The 12,772-nt window shown below is 35.0% G+C and overlaps 1 protein-coding gene across 3 annotated transcripts in view; it reads left to right on the top strand.

The window, feature by feature from the left end:
- The window catches only part of LOC136846049 (uncharacterized), a 119,864-nt gene extending 108,031 nt beyond the window's left edge, over positions 1-11,833 (top strand). For 2 of the 3 annotated variants that reach the window (XM_067116719.1, XM_067116720.1), the window contains 8 exons: positions 208-428; positions 1,298-1,345; positions 2,960-3,117; positions 5,409-5,537; positions 6,188-6,353; positions 7,378-7,614; positions 8,165-8,341; positions 11,148-11,833. In XM_067116719.1, the coding sequence (XP_066972820.1) occupies positions 208-428; positions 1,298-1,345; positions 2,960-3,117; positions 5,409-5,537; positions 6,188-6,353; positions 7,378-7,614; positions 8,165-8,341; positions 11,148-11,656 (1,645 nt within the window). In that variant the 3' untranslated portion in view covers positions 11,657-11,833. The remainder of the gene's footprint in view (positions 1-207; positions 429-1,297; positions 1,346-2,959; positions 3,118-5,408; positions 5,538-6,187; positions 6,354-7,377; positions 7,615-8,164; positions 8,342-11,147) is intronic. The other variant, XM_067116721.1, reaches the window with a different exon arrangement.
- The last annotated feature ends 939 nt before the right edge of the window (positions 11,834-12,772 follow it).

The raw sequence follows: 12,772 nt of genomic DNA, 5'->3' as shown, positions 1-12,772 counted from the left end.
TTACCTTATTTAGTATTTTTAAATTCTCCAAAATATTCATTTTTTCATATAGTCTTTCCTTACCATCTAGCACACTGTTAACTTTAAATAAGTAATTTTCAGTTCTTTTTTTTCCTGCGTATTAGAACTTGATCCGAAATCACAACAACAACAGTTCCAAAATCTGTCTCCATGCATTGCTTAAATTTCAACAATCTTAACCCCCAGGGTGCTACTTCTCGGTATTTGGCTCTTCAGCGTGTTATTTTGCGCCATGCCCCTCTTCGGCGTGGGACAGTATGCCCTCCAGTACCCAGGCTCCTGGTGCTTCGTCAACATCCACGTCTGCGAGGAGACGCCTCTGCACCACCGCATCTACACCAATATCTTCGGCAGCTTCACCCTCATCAGCCTGATTGTGATGGTAGTGTGCAACGTGGTCGTCATAAGTAAGTCTCCGGAAGCTGTGACAGGTTTCCTTTACGAGGGTTAAGCAACATGGGCTTCTAAAATTAGCATTTAGAGTAGCCATAAACACAAAATGTAAGATAACATACAAAAAATGATAAATTTCTGCAAGGACACGAATTGTTAATCACTAATGCTTATCCAGATGGCCAATTTAGGTATGCAAGTGCAAATATAATGATCAGCACAATCACCGTAAGATATTCTTAGCCAGGATTACACGCATATGTATTGATAATAATTTTTAATATGAATACATACTGTTTTGCTACGTTGTAAAATAGCTCAAAATGGCAAAACTAAAACAAAAATGGTAGGATAACTGTTACGAGAGAAAATAACCATCAAGAAAGTTGGGTGAATAAGAAACATTACTGTAAAATCACGAAAAACTGAGAAAACCCTACTGAACAGGAGCTAGTCTTGAAAGGCTTATGAAATGAAATCACTTCAGTCTGACCGTCCTATACAGCATGTTAGTTCTTTTTTGGTAGTGATCTCATAACTTTAGTTTCAAGTTTTATGTTGAGTTTTTACCAACCTCCTCTATATGTGTTTTATTTGAGCTATGTCATGCACAGTTGCACATTCTATGGCAAATATCTAGGGAAAACAGACGAGTTTTCTAATGCATGAATCATCTCTGGACTGTGACTAAGTCAGTGATCATGAAACGCCATCCAGTCTTGACTTTCTGAGAGCAATTTTAACGTTAACAGCCAATCACTACTAATTTTCAGCTGCTGTACAGACCTATAGATGGACTAATACGATAAGTGTTGTTGTAGGGATACAATAAGAACGAAAAGCTGAACATGACGCTAATGCAATGGTCCTAATCTTTATACAGTTGTCTTACTGGAGAAGACGGTTTCTCGCAAAGGCAACTTATGTGAAGGTAAGGACCACCAGAGCGTCCCTAAAGGGGTCTTCAAAGGGGATTTTTTCCCCTTCAGGGGCTAAAGGGGCCGTCTTTAGTCTGAGAGGACATCAAAAGTTAGTTATATTTTACTGGAACGTTATTCTTGTCCACCTTACTCATTGAATGAAGGTCAAATTGACACTCATAGCTTTCCCAACTGTCCTTCAGGAGATCCTGTATGTCGCCTGTTCTTCAGAACTGAACAGGTGACCCTCCTGTAGGACTCCACAGTGACCCTCTGAAGACATAAGACGCCCCCACAGGATTTCATTTGAACCCTACGCTTCCTCTTCAAGTGTCTGCATGTTTGATGAGCTTTTTTTTTTTTAACGTGTACAGATAGAGCTTTTGTCTGCTGCTAGCTTAAGTCGTTCTGTGTAGTGAGTGTGCGCTAGTCTGATTTAGTTCCGCTTTGTCTCTTTTTGGCTAATTTTAATCTACTGTTGTTTTTTTGTGTACTTTAAAAAATACTTTCCTACTAGCATGGGCTGTACAATAAAGTTTTATCTGAATAAACATCGATATTGTAATATTTCATAAACATCGATATTGTAATATTTTATAATCTTGTTCTCTCCTTCATTTTCTATTGAATAAATTACCTAAACCTTTATCATATCATTGTTCTACAGCACCTGGTATCCAGTAGGATGATTATTATTATTATTATTATTATATTGCACAATGATTAAAAAGGCAAAATAAAATACGATTCCAATCGGCTTCTAAAATCTCAAAAGTCAAAATTCCCTTTGTATATATAGGGTGAAAGGACTTCACCAAGCGTGTGGTGTCAGCATGTCCAAGAGTGTGTAAACGTGTAAATTTGTTTGGTTTTTGGAAAGTGGAAATATCATATATATATATATATATATTAGTTTAATTATATGTGCTATTTTTGTTCGCTATTTGTGTGTACAGCTTCAAATTAGTATTTGACAGCTTCCATGACTTGAAATGAGCTTGTATACAGACATGATTATTCTTATATACGCATATATATCATCAATCATAATATTGTTGTGTGTATGTATGTATATATATATATATATATATATATATATATATATATATATATATATATATATATATATATATATATGTATATATACATATATATATATATATATGTATGTATATAAATAAATATATATATATACTGTATATATATACAAATATATACATATATATGTATATAAATACATATAATATACTGCATATATATATATATATAATATATATATATACATATATATATATATATATATATATATAAATACACATATATATACACACATATATATAAATATATACATATATATATACATACACATCATACATATATATATATATATATACATACACATCATACAACTGTAATACATTCATATTCCTCCATATACATACATACACCATAAATAATACTGCATACGCACAAAGGCTACATTTTCATCCATACAGACACATTCCCAATACTAACAGAGACAGATGGCACTCATTCACACAACTTCCTCCACCAACTTTCATCTGCCCGAAAGCCATAACTCGAGTGAACGATAACTCAGAACTGTTCGTCATTCCCCCATGCAGCTACTCTTCTGTGCCTCCGTCTGTGTCGACACCGGTGCACGGGAACCAAATTCTCGGGTCCCCAGAGGAATTCCAAGCACCGGGAACTCGAGATGCAAATGGTTCTCCTGCTGTTGGTCATCACGATCGTGTTCCTCATTTCCTGGTCGCCGATAGACGTGAGTATGACATTTGTGTCTTGGAACTGTGATGTTTTTTCTTCTTTTTTTTTTTACGTTCCTCATACTGGAATATTGATTCTTGCTTGTACATTGATCCTGGTTTTGTACATTGATCCTGGTTTTGTACATTGATCCTGGTTTTGTACATTGACCCTGGTTTTGTACGCTGATCCTTGCTTTGTACATTGATCTTTGTTTTATACAATGATCCTTGTTTTGCACATTGTTCCTAATTTTGCACACTGACCCTGGCTTTGTACACTGAACCTTATTTTGTACACTGATCTTGGCTTTGTACATTGATCTTGGCTTTCTACATTGATCCTGGTTTTGTACATTGATCCTTGTTTTGTGCATTAATCCTTATCGTGTACAATGATCCTGGTTTTGTTCGCGAACGCAAGATGGCAATTTTTAATCAAAAGTACAAAAATATTTCTATTTTTCTCATCATTCCTCTTATAATTAAATTTCGTTAAAACAGGGGCATAGCGAACTGGGAACCCTGTGCCATGTTTTCTCTCGTCAGTTTGGGGAAATAAACAAAAATGGTCATTAAAATGTGAATGCTATTTATCATTTATGTAACACAATTAAAATTCTGCATTGTCTCAATCCTCAATTTTGATTTTAAGGGAGGTTTTTATTTATATAAAAGTAGGCCATAGGAACCTGTTCAAAATAATTTGGAAAATTATAAATAATTTTTTGTGTCTTCCTCTAACAAAAAAATTTAGTGGATAATTACTCTTCAATCATAGGCAGAAATGAAATGAACCACATACCGTTATCTAGTCGAATTTAGATAGAAAGGCGAAAAGGAGGGGAGAAAAAAAGTTAAATATACCTTTAGTTTTACAGACCACTGAGCTGATTAACAGCTGGGCTGGCCTTTAAGGATTAGACATATTTTACGTGGCTAAGAACCAACCTGTTACTTAGCAACGGGACCTACAGCTTATTGTGGAATCAGAAGGGGGCTGAGCTGACGAAGTGCGGCTTTACCATGAGGGAGACACAACCTGTTCCTAAAAGATGAAAGGCTGAAGTAGCCAGAGAAAACGGATGAAAGAAGAGTTTTCAAAAACTCGGGCATTCAGATACCAAGGGCAATTATATTTTCCACGGTTAACTTCTTGAGTGACTGTGAGGTATCAGAATACAGGCGACAGTTAAATTCCATGATCAAATCATGACAGTCTAATACAAGTCACATCCGTTTCACATATGATTTCCACCAAAAATGTCGAACATAACAGCTTAGCCACACTTTAATGCTAAATTATGAAAAATCTATTCACATGACACCAAATAATATTATAACACCACGATAAGGAGTAACTCAATCAAAGAAATATCCTTATGAACTAGGAGTAACTCAATCAAAGAAATATCCTTATGAACTATCTCATTTGCAACACCCTGATATGGAGTAGATCTGTGCCAAATGTGATCTCATAAACCGGCTCCTGATATTTTCTAGTAATAATCTTGGGACATGCATAACTCTTTTGTCAAAGAAACTGCTAATATTTCAAACGATCTTACAACACAGATGCTGAGGCTCATTTCCATATTTTGCTTGCAAGTGACACACCAGCTTCCTCCAACTTCTAAACAACCTCGCCCATATTTCTATATTCTGTTTAGATTTCGGAACAGACGTTGTTCACAGTTTGCATTAGCGGAAACTCGACCTTAGAGCAAAACATTAATTCTTGTTTAGTTATGAGCAGATGACGATTTGCATCCCGAAAAGAATATCCTTACCTTACATCGTTTTAATTTCATTATTCTCTCTCTCTCTCTCTCTCTCTCTCTCTCTCACACACACACACACACACACACACACACACACACACACACACACACACACATATATATATATATATATATATATATATATATATATATATATATATATATATATATATATATATATATACTTCTTTTCCCCATTTAGAAGGGTGGCGCCAGAGATGCGGTTTCTAGTCCTAAGCCTTCTTCGTTGACCGCAGTCTACACTTGTACCCATTTACAGCTGGATCAGTTGGTGAGCGGCGCGATCTAAAACAGTCAATGGATATACGACAGAAAAAACATAGCAAAATGGAAAAATCTCTCAAATAAAAAAAAAAAAAAAAACGAAGACCATGTCCCATACAATCTCTCTAAAGTACCTATTTAAAATTCCCCGAAAACACATGAATATCATTATCATTTCTCCAGAGTTTCCTTAGGTTACAAACTGTCGTCTCACGCCATCTTTAACCTTCTGTCCTTCGCAGATGAGGCTTTTCTTGAACCAGATTTGGCCCCACAAGACAAGAGAAGATCATCTGACAGATCTCATTGCCGTCCGACTGACATCCATCAATCAGATTATCGATCCTTGGGCTTACATCATCTGCAGGAAAGTAAGTAGCACTCCAATTTACTTTTTTTTTTTTTTTACATCACTTTCAGTTAGAATTTTATAACATTTCAAGAGCTTAGCAGCAGAAGGAGGTCACGTTGCCTTTACTTTTCCTCTTTCTTTATATCTATTTTCATTTACAAGAAAGTAAGCCACACTCACAGTGATTAATAATTCTTTGAAATTTACTAATGAAATGATATTCCTATCCCTTTTCAGAGGACATATTTTGCTTTTTACAAAGTTAATATTGGATATAAGTGATATTGCAAGTGATTATATTTTCCTTTTTGTTACTATCAACTGCCACATATTACCAATCGAATTTTTTCTTTTCTCTCCACATATTACCAATCGATTTTTTTCTTTTCTCTTCACACATTACCAATCGAATTTTTTCTTTTCTCTCCACATATTACCAATCGAATTTTTTCTTTTCTCTCCACATATTACCAATTGAATTTTTTCTTTTCTCTTCACACATTACCAATCGAATTTTTTCTTTTCTCCATGTTCAAACTGGTTCGTATTAAAACTTGTGTAAGAAAATGGGTGTTTAAACTGTACCAGCGTGTATTAAAATTCTTTTGTTATCTACTGGCTTCTTCCTATAAAACTAAGCCTTAAAAAAATAATGACTTCACCTCTCAGGTCTTCACCACGCGTGTTTGGCGTTGGCTAAGGAAGCCCCTTTTGGGACGGTCCTGGCTATTACGGAGGGAGAGCTCGAGCCTGGCTAATCTCGGCTCCAGGAGGAAAATCTCGAGAACGCTGACTCCCGGGGAAAAGAAGATTGAATACAAGTCGCCCTTTCACGGTGAGCAACCCCAATCTCTCGTACTTTCTGCAAATTTTCCTCTTCCTGGCGAGTTTGATGAACAAGCCATTCTCATCTGCGATCTGTTTCGTTTTTTCAGAGAGATTTTCATTCGGTATGTTTATATTATTTTTTGTATTATATTATTTGTGTTTCATTTCAGATTTTCACTTTACTATGTTTATATTATTTTTTGTAAATGATATATTATGTTTGTGTTTATTTAGTAATCAATCAAAGGTTTAAAAACATACTGTTAAATTTACTCCTTCAGTTTTATGCATCTGATTTTGTTCCTGTTTATGATTTCCTAATGAAATGTTATGTGTAGATATGTTAGTAATCCTAATCAAAGGTGACAAAAACATACTGCTAAATCAGTAAAATTATGCTTGCCTTTGCGAGTTTGATGCCTGGCTGCATTCGATTATTGACAAATAGTGCGCATGTTTACATTTTCTACAACAAGCCTGTTTTGACTCCCTATCCCGGTCATTAAGTGACGAAAGGAAACTTTCCTTACCCTAGCTGCCTATGAGTCTTCCACCTACATTTATTCTAATTTACTACGCTCACTTTCCCCAAACTTCCACACATTCTGTAACAGGCCAGGTGGCCGTAGTCTCTGGTTTCCACGTTTGCAGAAACCAAAATATTGTCAGCAATTAATATCACTGTCAGAGCTATTTAGGCCAAAGATCTACCGCTGGGACCTATGAGGTCATTCAGCACTGAAAGAGAAATTGAGAATAGAAAGGTTTGAAAGGTGTAACAGGAGGAAAACCCACAGCTGCACTATGAAACAATTGTTAGGAGAGGGTGGATATAGGAAGATGGAAGAAAGAGAACATGAATGGGGGTACAGAAAAAGGAATGAAAGGGGTTGCAGCTAGGGGCCGAAGGGACGCTGCAAAGAGCCTTAAGTAACGCCTACAGTGCACCGCGTGAAGTGCACTGACGGCACTAGCCCCCTACGGGGATCACTTGCATCAAACCTTACCTTCGAGTCTCTTTTAACCCGCAGGCGAAGACATACGGGAAATAAGCGGAGGCGTCGTGATCATGGATGAGACCAACCGGCGACGCCCTCCCTCCCCGGTGCAACCCGTGGTTTCCCAGGTGCGAGAACTCGAGGTCAAGGACATCGTCGAGATCTTCCGCGACTCCGGCACGGGATCGAACAACACGCCCTCCACCTTCTGCAGCGACTCCGGCAACGGGAATAACAACAATAATGCCAACAGTAATCACCTTTACCAAGGTATTGTCATACTGCGAGTCATTTAATTTTATTCAATGATTACATACACAAAGCACACGAAGGCGCACGCGCACACATGCTCTCATTTATAAGTGCATATATATATATATATATATATATATATATATATATATATATATATATATATATATATATATATATATATATACATACATATATTATATGTATGTATATATATATATATATATATATATATATATATATATATATATATATATATATATATATACATACATACATATATATGTATGTATAATATATATATATATATATATATATATATATATATATATATATATATATATATATAATGTTATGTATGCATGCACATACACCATTAACTTACAAAATAGACGTATGCAAAACAGATAAACAAATGTGACAGATAGATATAAATATAATCCACGATCGAATATAAGGCACAAACACCACTAAAAAAAAAAAAAAAAAAAAAAAAACCTTAGCAAGCATGCATAGCGCTACAAACAGAGCGAGAAGTCCCTCTCAACCCACCCTTCTCCTCCCACAGACGCCATGGACGTCACAAAACTCGGGGTCGTGCCCATACCCGTCTTCATGAGCCAGCAGTACCGTGTAGGACCCCCTTCCGAAAAACACAACAACCGCCGAGTGCGAAGGATATGTTCTTCAGCCTCTGCCCGCTCAGCTTCCAACAGACACAAGGATTCTTCCAACAATCCAAATGGTTTGTAAAAGGGTCATTTTTAATACATATAAGTACATACATACGTATTCATAGTATACATATTATAATTATATCTATGTATATATATGTGATATATATATATATATATATATATATATATATATATATATATATATATATATATATATATATATATATATGTGTGTGTATTTCCTTTTATTTCATTAATTATATCTATATGTATATATAGGTACGTGTGTATATACAGTATATATATGTGTGTATGTATGTACAATAATTATATATATATATATATATATATATATATATATATATATATATATATTATATATATTGTCCGTATATATATTATTCAATTTTCGGTACGATACTGATACAAACCTTCAGACTTCTTGGCCCTGGTCGTGGTGTCAAGTCGGATTTAACTTTTATTTTGTTCATTTGGTCAGTTGCTCATATGTTGAGTAAAGGATTTCATTATACACTGTAAGAAATGTTCTGCATTTGTGCTTGTGTTCTCACTGCTCATTTTCTCTTCACCTTGCTCAAGTATTGGGTAAATAAGAATATTTCAGAAAGTGTCGTCTAAATATATATTCCTCTTAGAGCGGCTTGTTACTCTCTCATGAGTGTATTTATTGCCAAATTTATATTTTTAATATATTTTAGCTTATAATACTCGGTTTCTTACATATCCATGAGAAAACTAGACTAAAACAATAAATTATTAATAGTACATGTTTCAGCAGTTTTACAGTAAAAATATAGATTATCTGAAATTAGGGGAATAAAGTTTTCGTTGTAACAACATGACTTTTTTTTTTGCGATTTCAACAACATGACTTTTTTTGCGATTTCAAGTCTAAATAATCTTACGTTGGAAATCCTAGCCATTATGTACCAAAGCCAAATGCTCTCGGCATATAAAAAGTGACCTACATATACCACTGCTGTTAGAATTCTTGGGACATAAAAAAACTATTCAATCATTAATCTTGTCAAGATCTACTGCAAGTTTTAATTAGCGCCTAATCATTCACATTATGCGCTATTTGGGTCTCACTGTAATCCTTTGCCTTTCACTGACAATTTTTCTTATAAAGCATGGATGCTACCCTGACACCAAACACCCATTTTTCAGTCTGGCTTGGGACCGGCTCAAGTGTACAGATTTCACTGTTAAGTTATTAAAGTGCTGTAAGCTTATCAGTTACATTTTCTCGTGGAGGATAAGAGGTCAGCTCAAGTTGCAAGACAAATCAAGTACTGGGCTCTTAAGAGGAATTATCTATTGCTTACAGAGATCTTAAGTGGCATCAGATGGTTGAGATTCGTCTCGCCTTCACTGATAGCGCTGAATCCTTTTCCGACATCTGGTTCATGCGCCACATAAGAGCTTTGTCCCTCTCTCTCTCCCTCTCTGTTTTTCACACGCGCACACAATCGTAAACAATATACTGTACGTAAACTCATGAACAAAGATATACTGTATATGTGTGTGTGTATATGATATATATATATATATATAGCCTATTCATATTCTTACCAAACCATTTCCCTGTCTTTATTCCTCGGTTATAAACTCATGTATATGTGTGTGTGATATATATATATATATATATATATATATATATATATATATATATATATATATATATATATATATATCACACCACTTAACCTCATTCATAAAATTCTTACCAAAACATTTGCCTGCATTTATTCCTCGGTTTTCTTTGAAAAATAATATCTTGATTTTATGTGGAGGGGAGAAGTCTAATAAAATACGGCACAGAACGTCCTTAGAGTTCATTAAGTGTCGCACAACTGGAGGTTTTGTTACTGTTATCTCCATAATAAAATCATAGTGTTGTTACTATATGCATAAACAAAATGTCATATGGCAGAACTCTATAAGGTTTTAAACTTTGCAAGGATAGCTTTTACTACAAATAAAAAATATCAAATGTAAAATCAGAAGAACAAAGATGAGAGATGAGTGTAAATCTGTATGATTTTTCAAGTACTTCGATCGCAATGAATGTAATATTCTCCTTGCAAAAATCAAAGCTGGGAGTAGAAAATGAAAAATCTCATTGCTAACAACAGATATTGAGCCAAGAGTTCAAGAATAGGAAAAGACTTGTATATAGTTGTTCTTTAATTTAATCGCATAACATTTGTACGGCCGAAAGAATAATTCTTCCGTGTCTTTTCAATTTTACCATTTTTACTTTAGTCCTCAATACATATTCCACTCAGACAAAATATGTCTGCAAAACTTCTGAATACATCAGCCGTTTTGTAATCGCAGTGAAGAGGAAGCCTAAGAACACTCGAAAATGATTAACTGGTTCAATATTGAGAAGAAGATGTGCGTTAAATTGTATCTCGAGGCTGGGGTGCCTTGCCAAGGGCTTTATCGACTTTAAATCTCAGGAAAATCATTCAAGACGGATTAAATATTTTTAATAATCATTTAGTTAAAATGACTGTATAATCACTCTTTGTTCCACTTTAATTACATGTTCATTTCGGGGAACTGCTTTCTGTATTTCACTTTACTTCCTCTTACTTCTTCCTAATGAACGCCATATTCTTTGGAAGCTTGAATTTCAAGTCAATGGCCCATGTGGGTTTGTACCTTATGAATAGGTTTCATCTACTGAATATAATAATAATAATAATAATAATAATAATAATAATAATAATAATAATAATAATAATAATAATATTATTATTATTATTATTATTATTATTATTATTATTATTATTAACTACGTTATGCATTACTCATTTGCCCATATTTTCCCTGCTTCAACAGGTGGCATCCAGAACGGCCTCTCTCCCGAGGAAATCAGCGGTCGAAGACACTCCTGGTGCTGTCCTCAGGACGCCCTTTTGGCAAAGCACTACCGGACTCAGAGCACGCAGACCTTCAAGGCCGACAACTCCTTCCTGAACGGGCCATCGCCCAAGGACTTCCTGGATGGCCGCGTCGCCCTGAGGCCGGAGATCATCTTGACGGGAGAAAACTGCACCAGTCGCGTGATTAGCCCGAACCCGTACGGAACGTGTAACAACGACAGTTTCTACACGCCGCCAGACAACTACAACTGGAGCCACCGCTGCGACTACGAGAGCAGCGACCAGTTCACCTCACAGTTCCAGAGCGACTCGCTTCCAGACCCCGATGACGACCCTGTGTTCGTGGTCGCCTCCAGTTCGGCCAGGTTGAAGGGCTTGGTCAGTGAGCCAGAGAGAGAAAACGTCACGATATTTAATTTTAACATTCACACGAGCACGCCCATCCACAGAACCCAAGACAGTTAGTAGGGCCGTCACCAGTGGCCTGCTTCTCTCTGGGCTGCAAAACAATTATTAGTTTTATATAAGGTGGTCGTTTCCAAGGAGATATATGAACGCCGTTTTGGAAAAGCTAGTGTCTATATATTAATTAAAAGTGACAAGACGAAAAACATTTGTAAGTGGGCGTTCCTAACCACAAAAGGAGAACGAATTTTGAGTAGTGTTTATTTCTGAAAAATGTGCGGTAAATATTTTTACAAGTGGCCGTGTCTGACGAGAAAGGAGACTCGTTTAACAGAGAAAAATGGATCGTAAAACAAAAAATAATTCTTTTCGAAGCTTTTTTTTTATAAATGAAAGAGTGGTTTATTTTTTCTTTCATTGCAGCTTTGTAAGATATTATATAGTCTTGAATTTTGATACGTTCAAGCCAAATTTATGGTGCTTTAAAACGAAAATATACCTGATGGATTTACATATATTATTTCAGTGTCGCTGTATTGTGATAACCATTGTATAACTTACTGTTAGGTTAGTACTGACAATCATGTCTTGTGAATAAGCCCACAGTTACTCCAAGGATATTTGACTATTTTTCACTACAAATAACTAAAAATTTTGCAGCATTTTAAAGTATATACTATATAAATGAAGATGGAAAATGCTTATTTTCGTAAAGCAAAGGGAGAACAGAAGTGTTATATTACGGGTATTCCCCACCCTTTTCAAACAATCCTTTGAGGAGGTGCAGAAACAAACCGAAATATAATGCTATTCTGTTCTACTTTTGTTTTATTTATATAAACATATTCCTTCTTCAATGTACCTGTTTTTACAATTTTTAACAAGAAATTCAATATATATACATAATTATATATGTATATATATACATATGTATATACATATATGTACATATATCTATATATATACATAGATATAAATGAAAGTAATGTGAAATTATTGTACATATAGAACTATATCAAAATATATACATTTCTACGTGTGTTTATCCATTCACACACACATATATTTGCTATTACTACTAATGTAATTATAGCCACATACATAATTCTGTCGGGTAATCATTCTGTAGTAATTTAGAATCAATTATAAATATTCTTATGCGTACAAATGACTATC

Source organism: Macrobrachium rosenbergii, chromosome 14 (genome assembly GCF_040412425.1).
Source record: "Macrobrachium rosenbergii isolate ZJJX-2024 chromosome 14, ASM4041242v1, whole genome shotgun sequence".
Taxonomy (NCBI): Eukaryota; Metazoa; Arthropoda; class Malacostraca; order Decapoda; family Palaemonidae; genus Macrobrachium; species Macrobrachium rosenbergii.
This window is presented reverse-complemented; position numbering and strand designations above follow the sequence as displayed.